This window comes from Alligator sinensis, unplaced genomic scaffold (genome assembly GCF_000455745.1).
Source record: "Alligator sinensis unplaced genomic scaffold, ASM45574v1 scaffold996_1, whole genome shotgun sequence".
Classification (NCBI taxonomy): domain Eukaryota; kingdom Metazoa; phylum Chordata; order Crocodylia; family Alligatoridae; genus Alligator; species Alligator sinensis.
In genome coordinates this window covers 125309-150330 of record NW_005842581.1, presented here as the reverse complement: position 1 = coordinate 150330, position 25022 = coordinate 125309, and the positions used below count along the sequence as shown (strand labels likewise).

Sequence of the window (25022 nt, the reverse complement as noted above, 5' to 3'; positions counted from 1 at the left end):
GGAAGAGAGGGTATGGGGGGAAGCAGTGCTTGGACCTGTGGGGAACCAAGAGATAAAGGTGACAGGGATTCATGGGCCATAGCTTAACACTTTAACTACTCACACGTTGCATGCAACCCATGGACTGCCATCTAGACAGCCATGATACACCATCTTGTGAAATTTAAAGCACTCGTTTTCTCTAGACTGGAAATTGCTCAGATCTGGAACATTATCAATTTTACAGAACCTCTGTACAGTGCTGAAAATTTGTTGGCAAGGAATATATCCTTAATACAGAAGATCATTAGCCTCTAAGTTCAAAACAAATAAACTATGTTGCGGAAATAAACCATTCCACACCCTCCACCCCACAAAATGCCAAGCTAATAATTAAGTATTAGGTGTTCAGTTAAAATCCCTTTACTTAAGAATGAAATAAATGAAGAAACCCAGATGAAAGTATGGCTTTGCTCCCCATTACACTAAACTATATTTAATTGCAGTGACTCACCTGGCATTCTGGGTCACCAAACCTGCAGTTAAACTCTAAAACCTTAGGCCCATCCCTAGTAAGCATCAATCCAGCATAAAGCACACCTAAAATAAAGAACAGAATAGAAGGGAAGAGAAGGGAATAATTAAAAGTAATTTAGGTGACTGTAAAGGTCATTTGTTTTAAAGCTGTTTATAATGTAACATTTATTGAGAGTGCTGCTCTAGTATACCTTGATTTCAAATATTTTTTCCCAAATTTAAAAAAATCTGCTAAAATGTTATCTCCAATTATCTGTATCTGATAATGCAATCACTTGAGTACAAATAAGAAAACAAAGGCATTCAACTACCTGACCTATGTTTAGCTAATCAGAAATGTTATGATCTGCATCTCTACATAATTTACGCTTAATATTAGTTGCATATAACTTTACACAATTTTGCAGACTATTTTTAAAATGCTATTCTGTTATTATCTTCCTGCTTACTTGGGGTGCTTTGTAACCAGAAATGGAGAGATACTCCCTGATTTCAAAGGGCTAGAATCAAACCTAGTTCCAAAGAAGGTAATCAAAATATTACCAATAACTTCAGGGAAAATTTAATTCTTTAGTGGAAGGGCAGAGTACAGAGGAGGGGGTAAGAGTTGTTCAAGATACTAAACAACTAACAAGAATCACATAAAAGAAAGTTTTCACTTACCAATATATGGAACTCCTTCTTTTTTCATCCCATCCACTGTTCTCTGAAGAATAGTATCTCTTATTTTCAGTAGTAAGTCTTTGGAAATCTAATAAAATATGATTAGAAATTAGTACTTTTAAGAATTAATGTATTATTTTACCTAGCAACGTGTACTTTTCTGTGTGACTTTGAAGAGATGAGACGAAACTGCAGGTATCTTTCCCAGTTCAATACATGTTTTAACAAAAGAAACTTGCTATCTTTTTATCTCTTTGCAAAGAGCATATTGCAGTATTGACTGAGTGTTGCAATCCTACAATTACACCTGCTTAAGTCGACACATGCAAGTAATCCCATTGACTTCATTGGAACTGCTTGTTTTCATGAAGTTAAGCATATGCGTAAGTGCATGAAGCATAAAGACTGTTGGTCTAATAAAAGATATCAAATTCACCCAAGGAACCTTGTCTGCCTATGTCCTTAGACCAACACGGCTACAACCCAAACCCCTGCAACATGGAAGATATCGAATTCAGCCGTCTGAAATGGAAACTGTACAACATGAAAAAGAAGTTGGTCTAATAAAAGATATCAAATTCACCCAAGGAACCTTGAAGCATAAAGACAAATCAAGCTAAAAAGCATCATAGTAGCCATTACTGACCAAGCTGTACCAAATAAACTCAAAGTAGCTACATAGTGGCTCATTATCCCTTTATAAAATAAAAAAAGCGATAGAAGACAACATGAATCAACAGAAAATAAACTAACCCCTTCTGCAAATAACAGCTACTTGCCAAACAAACAAACAAACAGAGACAAAAATCATAAGATATGGCACAGGTTAATCATTCTAACTCACTCAGGCAAGAGGTAAGACTGTTTCTTCAACCACTTGGTACTGGTAACCAGGACTTTATAACACTGAATTTAAATGCAAAATAAAATGTAGTCTTCTACCTTCACAATGAAAGTGTAGTTACGTAAGAATGCCCTACTCTTCAGAAAGACAAGTTAATAAGTGAAGCTCAGTGAAGCACAACTCCTTGCATCTGACCCCCCTCCCCATCTGTAACAAGTCTTTTCTCTTCATTCCTGTTTGCCATGAAGCAACAAATAATATACGTAAGTTTTCAGTTATTAGATCTATCCACGCAGCCACCTATTATCAAATTTTACCTGTGGTGCTGGGGAATAAGCTCCCATCCCTCCAGTGTTTGGACCCTCATCTCCATCCATTAACCGTTTGTGGTCCTGGGCTGGTGGCATAGGGGCAACTGTTATGCTATCAGTGAAGCACAAGCACTGTAAGGCAAAACAAATAACCAAAGCTGAATGTGTATGACAAACCAGTGATATCAGACTTGGTGAAATTAGGACCCAAATCAGGCCCCAAGCAAGCCTTTTAGGGTGCAGACAGAAGTGACACTTTTTGCCTGATTTGGCCACAGAAGGCAGTCTATAGCTGTGACCAAACGCAAGTGCAGGGCTGCAGACAGCTTAAAAAAAGGCCAATGAACTGATTCCATGAGATATCAGATACAGACGTTTCAAAATGTAGCATCTTTTGTAACTTTTGTTTGGGAGCTCCCAGCCTATCACTATTTTCAGAATGGAAGGGGGGGAAAGGGAGCAGAAGGAGTTCAGTCTGGAGGTTTTTCTGCCCCCTCCCCAGTCCCATGGAGGATGGGGCAGATGTACTGGAGCTCCCCTGAGACGAGGGGGCTCCAATGCACCCACCCTTCCCTTCAGCACCAGCTGGGGAGCCTCAAGAACAAACTCCCTCCACTGCCTTTCCCCTCTCCCAATCTGAAAACAGGGAGCACCGTCAGAGATCTGTGGCTGTTGCTATGGGAACCTGGATGCAGGCTCCCAGCCTGCAGATTCCCCTCCCCTCTGGAACCAGCAGTGAACTTTTGTTTGATCTGGGGTAATGTTGTAACTCAGAACGCTTTGCAGAAATCATTCTGAGTTACAGCTGCACTTCTGTCTGCACCTACAATTACTGATTTAAAATTTAGTTTAATAAACTTCATTCCCCATAGGAATATAAGAAACCAGATACTTTTAGTTGTTGTCCTCCACACTGGGGCTGTAGCACCATCATATACAAATTATTTTGCAAAAATAGCAAAAATGGCACAAAGGAGGCACAAAAATAGTTGGAATACTCCACTGCAGAAATTATGCCAAAAGTAGTAGACATTTGTGCATTATTTTTCCTTCCCGGTGACAGAAATACATTTCCATTCAAATTACAGATAAATGTATGCCTATATGCATTTATGTGCAATAACACACACAAAACACACGTGGCAAGATGTGAGCAGTGGGGTACCCCAGGGCTTGGTCCTCGGGCCTGCACTGTTTAACATCTTCATCAGCGACTTGGATGAGGGGGTGGAAAGCACACTGTTCAAGTTTGCTGATGACACTAAGATGTGGGGCGAGGTGGACACACTTGAAGGGGGAGAGAGGCTGCAACTAGATTTAGACACACTACAAAAGTGGGCAGACGAGAATAGGATGGGGTTCAACGTAGACAAATGCAGGGTGCTGCACCTTGGGAGAAGGAATCCACAGCATACATACAGGCTGGGGAGTTCCCTTCTTGAAAGCACAGAGGCGGAAAGGGATCTCGGAGTCATTATTGACTCCAAGATGAACATAACCCGCCAATGCCAGACCACAGCTAGCAAGGCCAGCCATACCTTGTCATGCATCCAAAGGTGCATCTCAAGCTGGTCCAGAGAGGTGATACTCCCCATCTATGCGACTTTGGTCAGGCCGCAGTTGGAGTACTGCGTCCAGTACTGGGCGCCACACTTCAAAAGGGATGTGGCCAGCCTGGAGAGGGTTCAGAGGAGGGCCACCCGCTTGGTGAGAGGGCAGCAGGACAGGCCCTACGAGGAGAGACTGAAGGACCTGAACCTGTTCAGCCTCAGCAAGAGGAGGCTGAGGGGGGACCTGGTGGCTGCCTACAAGCTCATCAGGGGGGATCAACAGCAAACAGGCAGAGCTCTTTTCTCCCCAGCACCACCTGGGGTGACGAGGAACAATGGTCATAAGCCACTGATGGAGAATAGGTTTAGGTTGGAGATCAGAAGGCAATATTTTACAGTTAGGGTGGCCAAAATCTGGAACCAACTTCCCAGGGAGGTGGTCCTTGCCCCTACCTTGGGCAAATTCAAGAGGAAGTTGGACGATCACCTGTCTGGGGTCTTGTGAGCCCAGCATTCATTCCTGCCTGTGGCAGGGGTCAGGCTAGATGATCTGTCCAGGTCCCTCCTGACCCTAGCTACTACTACTACAACTACTATGAAACACCTTGATAATTTTTTTGCTTGGGTAATTGCAAATACTGTTTGCAAGAACACTTCATAATTCCATTAAAGGGCAGGTAGGGAAATAAAACATAAAACGTGTACCATCAGCCCCTTAAAAATTGTACTCAGTCACAAGAGATGATTTACTTTTGACAAGCAAGTCAAGAACCATCTTTGCTTTTTCAATATTATCAAAGAGCAAGTCCTTTCTTCTGTTCTTGTATCATAGATAGGAACCATGGTATAAATAGTCCTAGACTAAATCTGGGATTGTCCATGAAATCAACAAAAACATTTGATAAAAATAAAATGCTGGCTCCCCAGTGGGAGCCACTGGTCCTTGCTGCTGGGAGGGTAAGGCTGTGGCTGGTGGGGTGACACAAAGGGCAGCAGACAAGATAGTTGCTGTCCCCTCATCCATCCTTCCCTTTCTAGGGCCTCTCTGCCAGTCATCACTGATGGGTGGGGCGGCACGAAGGACAACCAGTAATCAAGATGGCAGCTAACCCCTTGTCATTCCTCCACCAGGGCCTCTTCACCAATCTAAATCATGAGGCAGGGTCTCTCTGCTAATCAGCAGTGAGGGGTGAAGCCACCATAAAATGCCTGTGAAATGGGCTCTGCATGCCAGGAGCAGGTCATGAAAAACCCTTTGTCTTACCATGATTTAAGTAGGTCCCTAATCACAGGAAATCCTTTCACGTTCTTGTGGCTAGTTAAGAGCATTGCATACACTTAATAGAATTGTCAATCTGAGCCCCCTTTCATTTTAGATAAAGTCAAGCTAAACAAGATGTCTGATATCTGTAATTCTTCATAAAGGTCAGGAAACTGATGTAGAATTTGGTATGATTGGCAATAGTGAGTGACACCAGCTTACCTGCTTATTCCTGTTGGAATAAAAACTTTCATTGGTAAATGAAAACTCTCTCTAGTGTGAGTCTTCTTACCTGTTTAGGATCTTAAGCAACTTTTACTCCCTTCCCTCTACTCTGTCCTTCCACTAAGGAACCTAACTTTCCCCGAAGTTACTGGTAATTCTTTAATTGTCTTCTGTTTATACCTGCTTATAAAACCAGCTCCAAAGCTAATGTGTACCTTATCTAACATAAGTTCACTTCAGTTCTCAGAACAAGAAACCCAAGACAATTCCCATATATTCTGTGATGTAGTGCATCAAATCGCCATGCCATCTTTCCAGATTCTCAACCTTTATTTTCATTTACATCAATTATGAGAAAATGTAACATTTCTCAGTTTTAAGGGCTAGCTGCTCTAAAGCCACACCAATTGAGATTCAGAGATGTAGACTGTTATAATTTCAAATTTAAATTAGTTTATTGTTATAAGCTTATTTGATAGTAAAATCTGATTTGTTTTCAATTTTTAAAACTGTACTTTTATCCACGTTAGCCCTTACTGCTGACTACCTGTGCAGCATCACCTGAGAAAATTGGTACCTAAGAGCATCTATACATGATGGAGATCTGCTCTATCTGTGTGCTAAATAGATTAATTAAGTCTGCTGCAAGACTGCAGGCGTGTGCTAATTATCACACTCCAGCAGCTTCTGCATCACATGTATTCAGTAGCCCCATGCTTCAAAATGATGGCGAGGGCACTTTAACTAAAGCTCATTGAATGATTTTTAGTTCAATGCCACTATGTCGAAGCATGGGATGCTGAATACGTGTGACACTGAAGGCACAACAGTGCCCTCCCCTCCACCGTGGAGCACAAGTATAGATGCTTATAGTTCCCTAAGTGTTGCTTCAGTAAATTGTAACCACACTCTTAAAAGGATCGGGCATATACTTACCGAAACTTCTTCTCCTTCAAGAAGTTCTTCAATAACAACAGTTTCCCCAGCAGCTTCAAATATCTTATCCTGCAAAAACAAAGCAAAAATTGTATCTTTGGTTCTCCTATGTTTTGTTTAGTAATTTTAACATAACATTCAGACACCTGTAGTCCTCCCAATCCAGTAAACACAAAATGATTTAAAATCTGTGTTCATCCTCTCTACATCAGACCGTGGCAATGGCAAAGAGTTTGCTCCTTTCCTCAATTTTGAGTAGCTTTCCGTTAATACAGATATTTTCATTAGTGTTTATAAAATGCACAAAAAAAAAAAAAAAAAATCAACAGACATGTGAAGTTATTTATTAACCATGCTTTACATTTCTTTTGAAGTTCTGAACCAGTACTACTTCAGACTAGATCAACAATTTTCAGCCTTTCAGAGGAGAAAGCCAACTGTCAGAAAAGGCATCTATATAGAACACTGCAGTATTCCCTTTCAATGTTTCCATACAGACATGTATTTATGCAGCAGTACAAACATAATAGTGCATTGCCAAGACACATTAATGGGTCTCAGACTTCACTGAATAGAACTTTGTTTGGAGAATTAGATAGTGTAAATTTGTAAAACTCTGCTGAATTTGATTGAGCTTTGCTTATTGACACCATTTGAGGGCCTAACTCTACATCCATGACTGCTTAGGGGGAGACATGTCCCTTTTCCTGGTTCCTTAAAAGGAAGCAAAGATATCTTAGTGACTCTGGTCTGTTTTCTCAGCATGCCCTTGAATAAAACAATTACAGAAATTGCAACTCTAGTCTTACTGGATTTTGAATCACAGGTACGGAGAAAAAGTAAATCCAGAAGGAAGCAAGTAAGCACAGGATCAGGATATTATTCAAGCCTGTACAAATTGTAACTAGAAAGAATTTCCTGGAGGAATGCATATTATACACATTCACAGACACTCAAATAGCATGCACATTTTTAAAAGGAATATGGTTGATGCTAGCCTAATGAGTACTGCAAAAAAAAAAAGAACACTGTAGAAGTTTTGCCAAGTATAGGAAGAAATACATTCATTTGGCACAAAAAAATTAGAAGTCTTTATACAGCTTTGCAACTCACCTGCATGATTTCATGTACAGCTTTGCAAGCCTCCTCTTTGTTAGAAGCTACAATTACCCCTTTGCCAGCAGCCAGGCCACTAGCTTTTACAACCAGGGCAGGAAAGTCTGCACTGGAAAAAAAATGTTCATTATAAACTGTCAGCATGATACTATTTCAATGCCAACTTCTACCCTTTGTATGGATTTTGAAGATGGAGAATCAAAGGTCAAATACTTATTATCACAGCCACAATTTAATATTAAACATTATTTGAATAAAGTACACAAAATTGAATCCCTTCTCCCATTACCTTAGTCCAATGCATGATTTTTTCTGCATGATGGTAGCTCATTACTTTTCAGGGGGAAGAACATTTTACTGCTGTTTACATAGTAGTAGCATTACTGCTGTAGGATGAACAAGCTGATCATCAACAGAATTGTTAAGTAACTTTGGGTGCAGAATTTGCATTACTGGCTATAAGACATGAACTGGAAAGAATCTAATATGACCACTCCATGGTTGGCAATTAGAAAAAACATCTTTTTCTTTGTAAACTGAGATCAGTTGACTTAACTGAGGAGCAGTAAACATAAAACTCTTATTGATGGTATTTTTGCAGAGTTATTTTAGAGCACCTCTTTAATATCTGGACATTGTGCCATTACTGATAAATGAATGACAATTAGGTTGCCAATTCTCAGTAGCAAGCATACTATACGCACAATATTGTAATACGAAAAGTCTTCTAACTGTGAAAGGTATTTTACTTGGTAATAAAGCTGCATGCTTCTTTAGGACTGGTGAAGGCTTTCCATTGTGCAGTTGGAATCCCATGCCGATCCAGAAAAGCTTTGGAAAAGCTTTTACTGGACTCTAGCTGAGCTGCCTTTGCTGTTGGACCAAAGCATCTTACTCCTGCTGCTGTCAAGTCATCAACAATTCCTATCAAAAGCACATATAAGTTATTTGGTCTGTTTAGGTGGTTTTAAAAACATTACAGGAATACAGTACAAAAACATTATGAAATTGCTCTGCTTTTGACTTATGTGTTGGCCACAAATGTTGTACAGTCTGTCTGATGCATCTTGGGAACTGTGGGCATTGACCAGATGGACCTCAGCAGCTCTGTTAGCTGTAATTGTCAGGTGGCAATTTGGACTTCAGAATCTGTCTTGAGAACAAGTTGTCTGAATCTAAGAACCACAGTCACATGGTGCAACACTTCAAGAGATTAAATTCCTTTTTTCCTTTACTACTGCCCTCTCCCAAAAGGGTTGTTTCTATACAAGTTGGAAGTTTCTGAGCATGTGAGAGGATCAAACCTTTAGACTTAGAAGAACCTTAAGGTATGGACTCCCAGACCACCGTTAAAAAAACCCCAGACTAACTAAAGTTCAATTAAAAAAGTTAGCAACAATTGAGATGCATAATTTTAAGTGCCTGGGTTTCACAAATAGTTAAGGACATGACAAATCTTATGTTACCCACATAAGAAACTTCAGAAACATTTATCTCATCACATGACCTTGAATTTAATAGGGAAAATTGTTATTATCTCCACTCAGTGAAGACATTAGGAGATTTGCTATTGACTTCCAATTGGAAGAATATCAAATCTAATTTTTAGGCAGCCTAGAAATACTTCTTACTGGGCATGTCTACACGTTCATTAAGCAAGTACTAAGGTAAACGCACAGTAACTACTTGCTTAATGAAGTACTAACTAAATGCATAGTAACTACAGTTACTGGGCAGTAGTGCCGGTGCACAGTTTTTTAGTGACACTAACTGCACAGTAGCACTCATACTACCATGCAGTAGCATACTGGCATGGTTTTTGCCTGGCATGCTATTGCACAGTGTTATTAAGCTACTAAGTATTAAGCGCCTCATGTAGACATGCCCTCTAAGATATGAATGAAATCAGTTTTGCAAAAAGGAAGGAAAGATCCCAACTTTTATTCAGTGCAAGTTTCCTGACTGTCTGTATGACTTAGAACAAGTTATTTGAAGTCTGATTTGCACAGATGCTGACCAAGCCAACAAATCCCATGGACTTCTACAGACGTTACAGCACCTCTAAAACTCATGCCTTGATTCACCCTTTAGCTCAGAACACCACCTGAAAATGGGAATGTTAATACTTTATGACAGCCCCACCATAAATCCCACAATATTTTGAGAAAAAAATCCATAAAAGTTTGTAAGGTACTTAGATAATGATCTCTCACAGAAAGCCTGTAACTAAATAACTACTGTCAACAGTGAAATTGCAGTAATCCATTTCTCCACCATGTTGGGAACAATTAATTAAAAAGAAATATTCCATAAATGAATTATACATTAATAAGTGTTCATAAAATTAATACTTTATTTGAAATTTACCAGCAGCAAGGGGAACCTCTGGGCCAACCACCACAAGTCTGATCTCATGGTCTCTGCAGAACTGGGCAAGGGCAACATGGTCATCAATTGAAATTACTGTAAAATGATACAAAAGGGGACATATCTGTAGTTAAATTAGGTTTTAAGCAACAGTAATTATCAGATAATAGAAAGACAGAGGATTTTTTTAGTTTAATATACTTAAACAACAGGAAAATTGGTCCTGCCTGACCAACCTGATTGTCTTTTATGACCAAGTAACTAAATTCTTGGATGATGGTGTGGCCGTGGACATAGTCTTTCTAGACTTTAAGATGGCCTTTGACACTGTCTCTCACCCCATTCTCATCAATAAATTAAGTGACTGTGGCATTGATGCCTACACAGTTGGATGGGTAAAAAATTGGCTGATGGGGCGCACCCAGAGAGTAGTGGTGAATGGGTCGTACTCAACCTGGCGAGATGTGAGCAGTGGAGTCCCCCAGGGCTCAGTCCTCGGGCCTGCACTGTAATCTTCATCAGTGACTTGGACGAGGGGGCTGAAAGCACATTGTCCAAGTCTGCTGATGACACTAAGATATGGGGCGAGGTGGACACACTTGAAGGGAGAGAGAGGCTGCAACTAGATTTAGACACACTACAAAAGTGAGCAGACGAGAATAGGATGGGTTCAACGTAGACAAATGCAGGGTGCTGTACCTTGGGAGAAGGAATCCACAGCATACATACAGGCTGGGGAGTTCCCCTCTTGAAAGCACAGAGGCAGAAAGGGATCTTGGAGTCATTATTGACTCCAAGATGAACATAACCCGCCAATGCCAGACCACAGCCAGAAAGGCCAGCCACACCTTGTCATGCATCCAAAGATGCATCTCAAGCCAGTCCAGAGAGGTGATACTCCCCCTCTACGCGACATTGGTCAGGCTGCAATTGGAATACCGTGTCCAGTACTGGGCACCGCACTTCAAAAAGGATGTGGCCAGCCTGGAGAGAGTTCAGAGGAGGGCCACCCATTTGGTGAGAGGGCAGCAGGACAGGCCCTATGAGGAGAGACTGAGGGTCCTGAACCTATTCAGCCTTGGCAAGAGGAGGGTGAGGGAGGACCTGGTGGCTGCCTACAAACTTATCAGGGGAGATCATCAGCAAATAGGAAGAGCCCTATTCTCCCCAGCACCACCCAGGGTGATGAGGAACAATGGTAATAAGCTGATGGAGAATAGGTTTAGGTTAGAGATCAGAAGGCAATATTTTACAGTTAGGGTGGCCAGAATCTGGAACCAACTTCCCAGGGAAGTGGTCCTCGCCCCTACCTTGGGCAAATTCAAAAAGAGGTTAGATGATCACCTGTCTGGGGTCTTGTGAACCCAGCATTCGTTCCTGCCTGTGGCAGGGGGGCAGGCTAGATGATTTGATCAGGTCCCTCCTGACCTAACTACTATGAAACTATGCAACAGCTCAATTGTTAATCTGGAATGGCAAGATGCCAACATGTGTAAATCTTACATCAAGTTAGATCCTGATATGTTTCCTTAAATTAGGAAGAACTCATTAATAGGATGAGTACCACTCAGTGTGGTTAAGCACATCAGTATCTCTCCCATTGCACTTGGGGCGTTTAGGGGTTTGTACAAGGAGAAATCTAATGGACAATGTGGAAAAAAAAAAAGGAATTAAAAAAGAAAGCCTCCAGGAAAGACAAATTATCAAGCTGTAGGACATGCTCTTTAAACAAAGGCAATGTAATTCCATGACTTTTATCAACAATAAATAAATCCAAGGTCTAAAGGTTGACCGAGTCACATGAACTTTCAAACTCAGTCAAAAAAAATGTTCTGAACTGAATCGGAGACGGATTGGTCATTTGAAAGGGGAGTGACAGCGGAGCGTGAAGCTACTGTCCTTACTTGACAAACAGGGAGCGAAGTGTAGATCCCTTCCTTTCTGGGATACTTTGCTTTAAATTCCTGTTTTTGTTTGTTTTGATGGATGCAGTGTTGCTACCCTGCAAATATCCATGATGGCATTACTGTTAGTTGGAACGCAACACAATTAATCCGTTTCTCCCTCTCTTCCATGGCATCTCTACTTCTATCGAACATTGGTCTAAATAGGTTTGTCTACAGCAGTGGTCTCCAACCTTTTAAAGTAGGAGATCACCTTTGGCATTTAAAAGCAACCCAAGATCTACCATGTGCCGCTGCTGCCATCCCCCACCCCCCGCAGGTAAGTCTGTGGGGAAGGAAGGGGTGGGGGCAGATTGAGGCAGAGGGAGAAAAAATGAATTGGGGGCATGCCTCCCTAGCAGGTAAGTCCCACCCAGCTGGGGCCCCACTCAATTTACCACTGCTCCTGCCTCTGCAGCACTGTCCCTCACCACGGGGGCCTCGATCTAGCCCCCTCCCCTTTCTGCCACCATGAACTCATCTGCTGGGCTGGGGCATGCACATGCATGCACATGGGTACTCAGTCCCCACCCCAGCCTTGGATTGACTCCAAGAGGCTCTGAGATCTACCACAAGAGGCTCCAAGATCTACCACTGGTCTACAGGTAGAACAAAATCTTAAAATCCCTCCAAACATGGAGTCCCACACAGGGAGTGGGTATGTCCTCTACTGAAGCCTCTGGCCATTCAGTGGCCCCAAGCAAATTTATCTTGGGGAGATGGTCATAGGAGCTGGCTCTGCTCATTCCTCGCTAACTGTGGGGAATCCCTAACAAGAAGTTGCCGGTTTCTAATCCATTTACACCATCTGAATAGTGAATATGCCCCATACACTCTAAATTCTGAAGTAATAAAGCATATGCCAAATGACAAATTATTTGGGGCATACCCAAAGCAGATTCAACGAAGCTTCAGTGCAGAAAAAGAATAATTGTCCATCTGACTTCAAGGTGCCTATTCATACATTTAAAAGTCTGCCTATGCTCGAGTGCTTTGCTGGATTGTGACTTTTATTCCAGATATGGAGATGCAATACCTTCCTTTATACATTTTATTGAAGTCACATAAAATTGTAGAATTTAAAAAAGAAAAAAATATTCTTTGAAATAAATACACCGTTTAATAATTAGCTTCTCATGCAATCTGGCTTTAACTCAATTTCAACACAGGGACAAAGATTTTCATTTGACACTGTCGATATAAAGAGATCATATGATTTTCATGTGAATACTCTTCCTTTCCTCGACACTCTCAAAAAACAGCCAAACAGAACAAATCTATTACTTATGAAACTATAAAGGTTCCAATAAAATCCACTTTAGGGTTCTTGGGGTGTAAGTAAACAGAATTTATTTGCCATATACTGTACAAAGACAAAATCCTGCCAGGAATCATGTCTCCTCCATGGTGCATAAGACAAAAGTAGATTTTAGTTGCATTAAAATATAAACATAGCAAGCATATGTACATAATGTATGTCTACACATATACTACATTATCTTAATTTTGCATGTTTTTATAATTTTTAATACATAACACTGTAATACGTGAAACATTGTTAAAGAGATTTTTGAAGGCAGTGTAGTCTAATGGACTAAAAGCGACTGTGACTCAGGGTTACTAAGTAACTATCCCAGTTTTCCTACTGATTCATTGTGTGCCACTGGGCAACTTGGGAAGAATAACAATTTCAGAAGCAGGCTCAAAGGATGCTCAGCTTCAAATATCTCGGGCCTATTTTTCAAAATCAGTGAGCCCAAACAACTCCAGCTAAAGCCAGCAGGAGCTATAAATGTTAGAACCCTTGAAAGGGGGCCCAGAATTACTGGAGAACTTGACTTCATACATTATAAGGCTGGAAAAGACCTTGGAAAAATCACAGGATGTTGTTCTTAATCTTTCTGTCTCAAGTGTAGAGCACGGATAAGAAATCTTATCAAAAGGCTTGTTAACTGCCTTAGGTACAATTATATATCTTAATATCTCAATGGTCCTCTGATAGTCTTTTGGGGCCTGATCTTTGCTACGCACCTGGGCAGAGGAGCAGGAGGCTTAAGTCACTACTTTAGCCCAAGTCCAACACTTACAGCAGAGGTAGCAGTGTTCAGAAATTAATATACTGTACAGGTGGATGGTGTCTTGCCTCCTCAGTCCTAAAGCATTAGCCAACACAGCTGATATTAAATATCAGTTTCTTCTTCAGCTGTGGAGGAGGAAACTAATGTTTATATAAGATACAAAGCCTTACTATAACTTTCACTTTCAGATCATTTTTAACCACATCCAGCTATGTCTATTAGCTTTATAAGGAATTATGGTCTTAAACATAATTCCTATAGCACAGACAAAAAAGAATCTGAAACCATCATTTAGGATTTAATGTGTATGTGCTACATGGTCCAATATATATTTCAAATTCTCTTAGTATTTTTTTTTCACCTGAATTGGAAATTTTTCCATCTCCAGCTGTTCCTGCATTTCCTGGAGTAACAAGCACTTGTTTTACATGTGGAGACTGTGTTAACTTCCAGGCCAGAGCATGCTCCCTGCCTCCACTGCCAATCACAAGCACTCGATCAGCCATCAGTCTGTTTAAAACAGAATATATACAAAACAACCAATTATGATACTAACATCAGAAAAGCAACAACTTATTGCCGGCATTCACCATTCAACAGCTTGGCCCCACAGAGCAACAGAGGAACTGATCATAGTTGCAGATGTCACTTTGCCTATTTCAAGTAATTGTTTTCCTACCATTTTGTACATACAAATGGTACTATGAAAACACACTATGGGGAGCACTGGCTCAGAAAGGTGCAGCACAGATATCATGTAAGCTTCAGAGAGCTCTACTAAGCACATCAGCACAAACCTTCAGATGATCTGTTATACCATTTCTCGTTGTCACACAGCCAAATGTTCTAAATTATGCAGTGGCTTCATGATATACGTATAAAAAATGTTCACTAGTTACCAGGATGTAACTTGTGAGCTTAATTAAATTTCAAAAGAGTCTGAGAATGTTGGGGACAAAGTCTCTTCAGAGCGTTTCATGTCAGTGCTAAGTTAATTAGTACAGCACAACTTCTCTTAAGCCAGAACGTCTTCCTCATACCTTATGAAAATGAAACGGTAAGAGTTTTGAAACAGGATAATGGTCTTCCAGACCTTCCTTACTCCAAGAGGAAGCAGTCAGATTTCAAAGAGAACTTCATAGGTGAACATATGGAGCACAAAAAAACCCTGCTAAAAATAAAGGGCCATCTGAAGCAAGTTGCTGCTTGACCTCTGCTCCTAGGTCTGATTCAATTTGCCTGAAAAATCAGTGGAAACACTCCACGTGGTTTCAAGCAGATTTAGGATGTGACTCATTGAAAGAATAATAATCTACATGCAATTACTGGGAGTTAAGGTCACTCAGTATCTTGCAAGGTAAAACTAAGGTTTTGCAACAATAAGAAGAAAAAAAAACTTAGTTACAATAATATCATAAAAAAATAGTTGTTCACCATGTTTGTGATATTTTAGAAAACTTAATCTAAAAATAAAGCAATTCATAGAAATAAGCAGATATTCTCCGTTTTGCACTGTCTTGAAAAGCAAAGGTTAAATTTCCAAGCTACAGAATAATTTAAAATATGTGCAGCAGTCCAGGGTAACAGTTTACATTTGTAGAAGCCATATATGATGAGGCAGAACTCATTTAGGCAGAACATCAATAGCTCCAAACTGGTGGTGCTGAGCCTGTATGTAAAATGTACTTGTCAAGAAAGAGTGCAAGTTAATGCTTTAAACCATAATGCACGTAAATCAGCATTTTATACAAGTATTAAAAATTCTTTTAGTCCAAGCATGTTAATTTGGAGGGGGGGGGAAGAGGGGAGTAGGGAGGTAAGGCATTTCTAGAGGCAAGAAACCATAATCAATTTTATTAAATTAAAAGAATTGCACGTGGTCAATAGGAGGTCTTGTGCCTTTCCTGTACAAACCATCTCACATTCATTAAGAGAAGCAAAACAGACTAGATAAGAATTTTACAATTTGAACAAACAGTCACTGTGTTGTAATCTTAGCAAATATAACATTTAACCCTTGTCTGCTTCCTTGCATTTCTTCTGTGAAGCAGCTAGCCATTGACCTGCTTTGGTAATGTGCGCCATTCCTACCAAAGAAGAGCACTGATAAAAACATTTAGCATGCTATTTAATTTGAACATGCTTGTACTTCTATTGAATGGTAAGAAAGAATTATTAGTGAACTTATTTCTGCAGAAACATATTTTTGTTCAAAATTAAAAGTGACCTCACATAGCTACACCTGGACAACAGGTTTTCAGACAATCAACCAGACGGTTCACGTGGCTCACCCCCACACAAGCCAAAATCTCTGAGAAATTCTGTTTGCTAAAAGCCTGACCCAGACTCCATCTTCTGCCCTCAGTAACAGCTCTGCTCTATAAAGGGACAGGCCGGCTCATCTCACCGACAAGACACTGGAAACCTCTCATATGTGGGAACATTCACTGTGTAGGAAATGGCTCACTCTCTAAAGCAGGGGTTTTCAACTGGGGTACGCATCCCCCCAGGGGTGCTTGGAAAGGCCCTAGGGGGTACGCACGGGCAGGTGGGGACAGAGCGTTGCCACCTACCACCATGTGCTGCTGCCTCTCAGGAGCAGGGCCGGGCGGGGGTGGGGAGCCTGAGGGCAGCAGCACCCCTGTGGGCTGCATAGGTGCCACCTGGCCATGGGGGGGAGGAGCTCACATGCAGCAGCATCCCCTCCTGCCCACCACTGTGCTGCTGCTGCTCTGCATGCAGCTGCTGCCACCCCCTCTCTCCACCCACCAGGGGTACACTTATTAAAAAAGATTGAAAATCCCTGCTCTAAAGGAATCATGTTACATTGTGGTGAGTATCTGATGAAGTGAGTTTTTACTTATGAGAGTTATGCATCCCCGAATCAGTTAGTTTATAAAATGTACCTCTACCCCAGGGGTTCCTAACGTTTATATGCCCAAGGGCACATCTGAATTTAAATGAAAAAGCAGCAGGTGCCAATATGACGGCATTTTTTTTGGAATAATGATTTTTACTGATCGTGAAAATGCGCACAGGCACCTGAATAAATCTCGGGGGGCGCCATGGCACCTGCAGTCACAGACCACTGCTCTACCCTGTCTTCAGAGTTAACATGGCTAACTCTCTCTCTGTTTGATTTGGTAAAGATGGAAATGCAAACAGAGCAATCCTAGCTTTTTTAATTAAAGAACAAGAAATTTGTTGGCAGAAAGACTACAATTTTCAGAAGAAGGAAAGTTATAGAAGCTCCCTCTCTGGAGGTTTGCAAAAAGCCTCTACAGGATATTTCAGGTATAGTGCACCCGGTACTTGTAAAAAGGGTGCGACTAATTATTCTCAAGGTTCCTTACAACCATACCATTCTATTACTATACTTACTTGAATCCAAGGTGAGGTGTCCCCCTCATTCAACATGTGGAAAAAAAACCCTCATCCTGGATTTGAGTACAAGGTGGGGTGGAGGGGGCAGACAGTTGCTGTGTCTCCAACTTCGGCTCAGGGTTGAAGCCACTGCCCCTCCCTTTGACTGCCCCCCTACCTTTACTGTCAGTTATAGAATCATAGAAATCAAGAGCTGGAAGGGACCTCAAAAGATGATTGAGTTCAACCCCCCTGCTCTGGGCAGGAATACTGCTGAGATCAAATGACCCCAGCCTGTCCAGTCTCCTCTTGAAGACTTCCAAGACTGGGGACTGTATCACCTCCTTGGGAAATCTATTCCAGATTCTGGTCATCCGTACTGTAAAGAGGCTCTGGCTCCATTCCAGCAGAGAGACAGAGTGCATGGTAGCTCTCACCCCAACCTGATCACACAGCAGCAGTGGCAATTCCAGTGTTCTGGAGCTGGAGCTGCAACGGCTATCTCCTTGCCTCTGCTTTCCCTGCTATAGCAGTGGGGGAAATAAATTCAAGACAACCCTCCAATAATCAGATTCTATACATGGAAAATTATAATATGTATAAGTTTTCCATGTGTAGAAACTAATTATTGGAGCATAGTCTTACATGTAAAGTCATTTTGGATTCAAGTAAATATGGCATGTTTTTAATCTCAACTTTATATGCTAAAACCGTAAAAAAAAATTTGAGCCAAAGATGACTCATTAAGAGACTGAACAGTTACCAAAATTAGCTGAACTAGGTGGGAAAAAAGAATAAAAATATGAACAAATCACAAATGGGAGAAAAATAATACTTGCAGAGAGCTAAGTATTACATAGTTACCCATACCTAAATACATTTATTTTTAAACTTATTCTCAGCTTATCTAAGTTAGTAGGCTTCTTTACAAAACTAGCAAAATACAGGCAGTGCAAATTTACATCTTTTTTTTAAATATGCACTATATTGCAAAGTTACATATGTATAAATAAAATCCATTATGCTCAATTTAATGAAAAAATTAATTCTGCATGTAAAAGCTTCACACATGTCACCTATGGTGGAATGACAAAAATAAATAAATAAAAAATCAATTATGGCACACACGTTTAATATGTCAATTAAGCCAAGCAAAAGAAGAAAGCATTAAGCAACTGGCCATAATGAAGAAATACAGTGAGAATGCCAGTAAACCATAACGGAAGTTTATTAATTAAAAAAAAAATATATATATATATATAGAGTAGACTGTTGTTTATTACAACTAAGCAAGTCATATTCAAAAAACATGTTCTTTTTCCCCCATCCACAGAAAGTCAGACCTAATCATTAGACTGTTCAGATCAAGGTTTCAAAACCAGCTACAGAAATTGAAATGTATGCTTTAAAGATTTTTTTTTTTTTAAGGCTAGTACATTAGAATTGAATGTAAAGTCTCAGATTACTCTAGAAAATATACTTACTCTAGTCTAAGTGGTTCTGATCTGAGAGAGGGATACTCAGTAGTCAAACACAAAAGGAAAGGAGAGAGGCAGCTTCCAGTTAAATTGATGCACCCTGTCCCTACCCCAACACCACACTGACGACACCACACAACTGGCCAATAAACAGGAACATTCAGTTTCTTAAACCAGAAAGAGGGTAGTAGCTGTCTAAGCTATGAATGTCCAGAACAGCAAAGAGTTTAAAGCACAGACTCCCTATCTTTTCTAAGACAAAATAAGCAGATTCTAATTGATGCTATTTTTTTTCAGTTAAAAACCCCCAATCACTGGGCCCTGTTAGACCATCTTTACTTACAATCACTTTAAAAAGGAGGTTCTTCGATCTCCCACACAACAAGCATCACAGAAGAATGGAGAAAAGCTGTATCCTCCACGAAATCTGATACTTAAAGGCAAATGAGAGGCAGCACCCGGGGATCTAATGACAGCACTCCCATGCAAAGTATTGCACCCACACTGGGAACTTACTCAAGGAGTCATCTCATCTTCCCTAAGAGCACCCTATTCCAATGCTTCTTTCAGCCTAAAAAAAAATTCAGAAATACAACAGGCAGCACAAAACTTGTAGTGTCATGAGTACCTAAAAATACATGTGCTCTATGCTAAAATATAGTGGAAATAATTTAGCATTAACATGTAAGCAACAAATTGGTTGTTAATTTCCTGAATCATGCTCAGCTTCACAAATTTGACAATGTTTGTATGGTTCATAAATTGTGCCGCATGCTTTTGTCTAATGGTTTCATAGATTCATAGATGCTAGGGTCAGAAAGGACCTCAACAGATCATCAAGTCCAACACCCTGCCCTGGGCAGGGAACAGTTCGGAGGTCAGATGACATCCGCTTGACATGAGAAGTTTTACTTGTGAAGCATGAGGTTTGGGGAGTAGATTTCCAAATATTCATAACTGTGGCAGGAGTAATTATTACAGATTACTGTAACATCTGAGTCTATAAAAGCTTCAGCTCAGACTTTTGGACTTACTAGTGCCCCTCCAGGCTGGTACAAAAGACTTGTAAACCTGATCGTTAAGGAAACAGCCTTCTGAGGATCCCCTGTGTGCAGGGGAAATGCATATGTAGTAGAGCAAATACATATGATCTTTCCTCATGCTCTCTGGAGTGCTAGATGGAAGTGGGATATGGCCTTGGTGTCCTTACTTCTGGTGATACCCAAATGCTGGAAGAATTATAGTGGTGGGAAAAATACAAGGTGGTGGAGAGGGCCATTAAGCTGGCTTTATAGGAGCCTAGAATTCCCTTTTCAAAAGGGAAATTCCCTGAAAATCAGCTTTCTGGGTACTTTTGTTATTAAAGCAGGAGCCACCCTTTATCTTAAGAAGTGCAATAGCCATATGCAGTGTGTAGAGGTTTTTTTCCAGGAAGGATTAGCACACAATGAGCTTATCAAGAGAGAACCTACATTCTTTGAGTGTGGCTAAAAGCCAAAGGATTTTAGGACAGCAGTACAATTACCAGGATCTCAAAAACACCACATACACCTTTTAATGCTGGAAAGCTGAGATGGTTTTGTTCATAGCAGTTTTAAAAATAAGAGGCTGGTAGAAGAGCTGGAATATTTATTTATTTTTGCTCCTGAGCCATTTTTTAAACGAAAAAAGGCAGAGGCATGCTACAACTTTCAGTCCCTCGTAAAAGAGAAGTCCTTTCCAGAGATGTTTACAGGCCAAGGCCCCAGCCCTGCAAATACTTAGACCTTATATATAAAAGCAGTTGAATAGGAAATAAAGGAGTCAGGTTTTCAAGTACATTGAGCACCAGCCAACACCCATTGAGCTTCATTCTGAATTTGCTGGATCTTTAACGCTTGTTGGAGAAGGTGAGGTATCTAATAAGGGTAAGTTATTCAGGTATCTAAATACAGCTATAGACTGGGGAGCCCTTGAAGTTCTAGACTGAGGCTTTGTTTAGAAAATCTTGAAAGTAAAGACACAAAGATTAAACTGACTCTGCAGCACAACCGAGAATCAATACACAGTAATACCCTAGGGATGGGTTCAGTAGGGATTTGGGCATCTACAAGTTAGGAGATGCACCACTTCAGTTTAGTCATCTGGTGAAATCCAGGACTGAAGGCATGAACTTAAGCTTCTCATGCAGAGTTGGAAGCTAGCAAGGCAAACACCCCACATACTGAAATGGGAACCCCACATATGTAGCCAAGAGGAAATATTAAGCATAGAGATCCATTTTAAGCATAGACCTCTCTAGGACATGAATAAATTGGAGTAAGGGCAATAGGGAAAATGCTCAGCAATTCAGAAGCAAAAGCTGAAAGCCCTCCCTGAGAGTATGCATCTACAATCATTCTTTGAAAGAACTGGGTGGGGTTCAATAATTTAAGTCCTTTATCTGGATCTGGCTGCTGCTGAGTTTTCAGATAACTTTACAGAGAAAGTAAATATTTTTTATCTACCTTTTTACAAATAGGAAGACTGAGGCACCAAGAGATAATGGGTCAGTAGGATAGGCAATAGGACAAAAGTCTCTAGAATCCCATATTGCCACTCACTGAATCAAGCCGCCTCTCAGTGAAGAAACAAGAGATAAGAGGATTTTGGCAGCAACAGACAACTGGAAGATTTAGAAATAAAATAATCTGTGTATCATAAAAGTTATACTGCGTCTCTATACTTTTCCCCTCAGCCAGAGGGAATACAACCCTAGGCTGTAGTCTACGTTCTTACTTTGACTAGAGGTTCACTGAAGCTCCAATAATTAAAATTAAAGGAAGCTTTGATCCCAAAGGGTCTTAAACACTGGTAAGTCTAATTATATTCAGGAAGAACTTAAAAAGTACTCAGCAGAAAATCCTGTGTAAAGGCTGCAAAAGGTCTCACGAAGTAAAAAGAAAGAAAGAAAGAAGCAGTTTTCTTATTTTCGATACATACTTTTAATACATACACAGAGAAATTAACACGCATTTTTAAAACATCATAAAAATATCAAGTGTATTAATAATTTAAACTTGAAGAATTCCATCTAAACTTGAAGAATTTCAGAGGGAAGTATTTATTTTGATAGATCCCCAAACTTGCAAAACACAGGAGAGAGAATTATTAAAGTGGGTCAAAGTTCAAAGGAGACAAGTTAAAAGTTTTACATTTACTTTAAAGCAAATATTTTAGTACTTTTTTTTAAAGTAAAATGAAACAGTGTAGCTGTTATAAAGCACTACAACAGTAAGCCAATGTGCATACATAATGGAAGAAGTCAAGTTTTGTTAAAAAAAATAAATTTACATTCAAACTGCTGAGGGGTAGATCTGAACAGAAGCAAGACAATTTTGAAGTTATGAAACAAAACAATTTTCATAACACCTTTTTCAGTACTAAAGCAAACACAAATGCAGAAGGAAATAAATTTAAACACTGTACCCATTAAAAAAAAAAAAAAGTGAATCACACCAACCCCAGTTGATTGTAGTGATATTTATTAAAACTTGCTTATTCTACTCGTACAAATAACCCCCCTGAAAGGAACAACTTGCATAAACAACACGAGCAAGGTTTGGCATTCAACTTACTAGCCCTGCAATTACAGAAAAGCCATTTTAACGGAAAATAGAGCACATGGCCATCTCTGAGGTTACCAAACAAACCTCTCTCCTTTTTGCATACTTTCTCTCAAAACATTGCTTCAGACAAACGCCTAGCTACAAAACTTTAAGGTCTGCAAACAACATATTGTATAATCTACATTTATAAAGAGCAAAGAGACAAACTTACTCTTCGGCAACCAGCTTTTAAAGAATGAGACCATCCTCTAAAGACCCTTTGCAGCAAACTACAGTTCCCAGAATTCACAGCTGCTTTCTTAACCCTTCCTTGGAAGGAAAAGGAAATAATAGGGTAGTAAACAGAAGCGCTATAAAATTAAGGGCAGGAGAAACAGAAAGCATATAATGAACGCACGGAAAATATGTATCACTGACAGTAACTGGGTTTTGAAATAATATATTTACATCATTTGGTTGTGTGGGGGTGATGCTATAGTCTTGATGGTCCAGGCAATAATGTGAGGGGCAAGGATTTTTGTGAGCAGTATCTGTCATTGGATCAACAGGATGGGTGGGATAGACTTAGACAAGCTTTTGGATGTAATGCATTTCTTTTTAGACCTGCACTTGGTCAAATAAAATAAATCACCCACAAAAATCCTTGCCTCTTAGATACTTATGCCAACCAGTTTGCATTAACAGAATTACAGTTAAACAGCCTCTTATATTTACTCTCCCAAAGCAGAAAAATAACCTAATTACCTGGCACATCTAAATCTGGATAGGTCAAACACAGGAGAAAGTACAAGATAAGCACCGTACACTGAGGAATAACAAATTATAGCTAACAGATCTCCAGACTGATGCTATGAGTATCTATGAACTATAGCATCACTTTATAATATGAAATTAACAGCTCAGTGGGTTAATTGGACTAGAACTATTTGTTATACTAGGAGGCAAAATGTTCCTATAACTGTTGCAATGCTTTACCAAGGGTGGGATACTGGAAAAGGTAATGTGATTTAACACACAAAGGTGTTGCTCATATTGATGGTTTTAATTTAATCCGGATCTTCACTTTGCTTTCCAAAAGATAATTTAGCTGAGAGAGAGACACTATTTCTTCTGGTAGTGTTGGGGTTACATGATAGTGCAAGAAACATGTGAGGCAAGGATTTTTGTGAGTGGTATCTTTTATTGGACCAACTACATAGTTGGAAGGGACATAGAAAAGTTTTCAGGTTCCACTGTACCCTTCATCAGATCTCTGAGAAAAAAGCAGATTGAACAATGGCTTGTGCAAAACTATGTAAATATAAGTAGGAAACATACTATCAGGTAATTCTGTTGATTTTGTTTCAGTTCGACTCCCTGCTGGATGGGAGTACATCATTTCTATAAATTCAGGTAATGCTTGTGTTTATACATCAAAAATGGAATTAATTAGATCCCTATGATTATTTTATTCTCACATGATATATTTTACAATTATGAATTTCAAAGGTACAAGTTTTTAAAAATACTTTATATATCTGTGTGTATCTCAAGAAATCTTTGGTCTTAAAAAAATTCCCTAGAGTTGAGGAAGGGCACTTGATACCCAAAACTTGGCCAACAGCTTTCCTAACTATGCAGGTAGTCTGATAAAATGTATCACTAAAAATCCTGGCCTCTTACATTTCCTGGACCATGACAGAGACAATAACACTTCAACCCTACACTAAAAAATAGTAATCCCACAAAGATTAATGCACTTGTGTAACTTCCTTCAAGTAAACAGTAGTATTGCCTATAGTCTACCCTCCCCTTAGAAACATTTATCAAGAGTATAAATGTTGGCAATATTGGGCCTTTAACTTCACAAAGGTAGTTGATTGATGTAATTCACTACAGATTTATTCTGACTGAAAGAAAAATGCTTTTTATCTCCCAATTGAATTAACACAGTAAAGCTGGTTTAACTTAAGTGAATTCCTCATTTATCGCCCAGTTGATCTAAAGGTGTTAAACTACTGCTAAATTCTTTACAAGGAGAGTGGAAGGGAAGTCTAGAATATTCCACACTAACAGTGTCTACATAGGGAGTTGTGTGGAATTTATATATATCTATATCTAAATACATTATGGATTTTTTTCTGTACCAGTTTCTCCATCAGCACAGCTAGTGGAGGCATGTGTCTACATTGATTTTAAGTAGGGTTATCTAATGAGTTAAATTACATCAGTTGAGCTAACTCAACTCAAGGCCACACTTTTGCTTGGGACAAGCAATCCTGAGTTTAACCCTTCACCATTTGTTGTGATATCTTTTATTGGATCAACATCCCAACTTTGGAACAACACTCCAACCCTGCTATCCCTAATTAACATTGCTGCTGGTGGAAGCCCCTGGGATAGATGCAGTTCAACAGGGAAACCCTTACTTTCACCAGCACACAGCTTTCCTGATATAGCAAGCGTGCACTCACACAAGGAGGGTTCTGCCATTATAGTACATCCATATTTGTATATCAGACAAATGCTCCTGGTGCAGACAAGGCTTATATAAGGTAAAGTCTTATTATAATGACGTTTTCAGACAAAGGTGTAGTAGATTTAAAACTTGATTAGAAAATGTTTAAAATCATAGTTATGTACATGGCTTTATAGTTACACCATTCTTTGCAGACTTTGGGCCCTGCCAAATATTGGTCAGAAGTAATCTTGGTATGAAATGCATTCATTCTCATTTATCAGTGATGCTTTTGCAAACTTGTGCCACATAACCTGTAACTTCCCTCAAGTAAACAGCTCTATCAA

General features: G+C 39.8%; 1 protein-coding gene across 8 annotated transcripts in view; it reads right to left on the bottom strand.

The window, feature by feature from the left end:
* The window catches only part of GART (phosphoribosylglycinamide formyltransferase, phosphoribosylglycinamide synthetase, phosphoribosylaminoimidazole synthetase), a 48751-nt gene extending 25754 nt beyond the window's left edge, over positions 1 to 22997 (bottom strand). For 4 of the 8 annotated variants that reach the window (XR_003096046.1, XM_025214420.1, XM_006032646.3 and 1 more), the window contains exons 1-9: positions 22450 to 22567; positions 14172 to 14320; positions 9790 to 9885; positions 8172 to 8346; positions 7420 to 7531; positions 6307 to 6375; positions 2341 to 2466; positions 1180 to 1267; positions 494 to 579 (exon numbers count right to left, since the gene is read on the bottom strand). Coding sequence is in view for 6 of the 8 variants with exons in the window: in XM_025214420.1 (XP_025070205.1) it covers positions 494 to 579; positions 1180 to 1267; positions 2341 to 2466; positions 6307 to 6375; positions 7420 to 7531; positions 8172 to 8346; positions 9790 to 9885; positions 14172 to 14316 (897 nt within the window). In the remaining 2 variants the exon portion in view is untranslated. Of the gene's footprint in view, positions 1 to 493; positions 580 to 1179; positions 1268 to 2340; positions 2467 to 6306; positions 6376 to 7419; positions 7532 to 8171; positions 8347 to 9789; positions 9886 to 14171; positions 14321 to 18657; positions 18691 to 22449; positions 22569 to 22982 lie in introns of those variants that run through there. The other 4 variants (XR_003096047.1, XM_025214424.1, XM_025214422.1 and 1 more) reach the window with 3 other exon arrangements.
* Positions 22998 to 25022: the final 2025 nt, after the last annotated feature.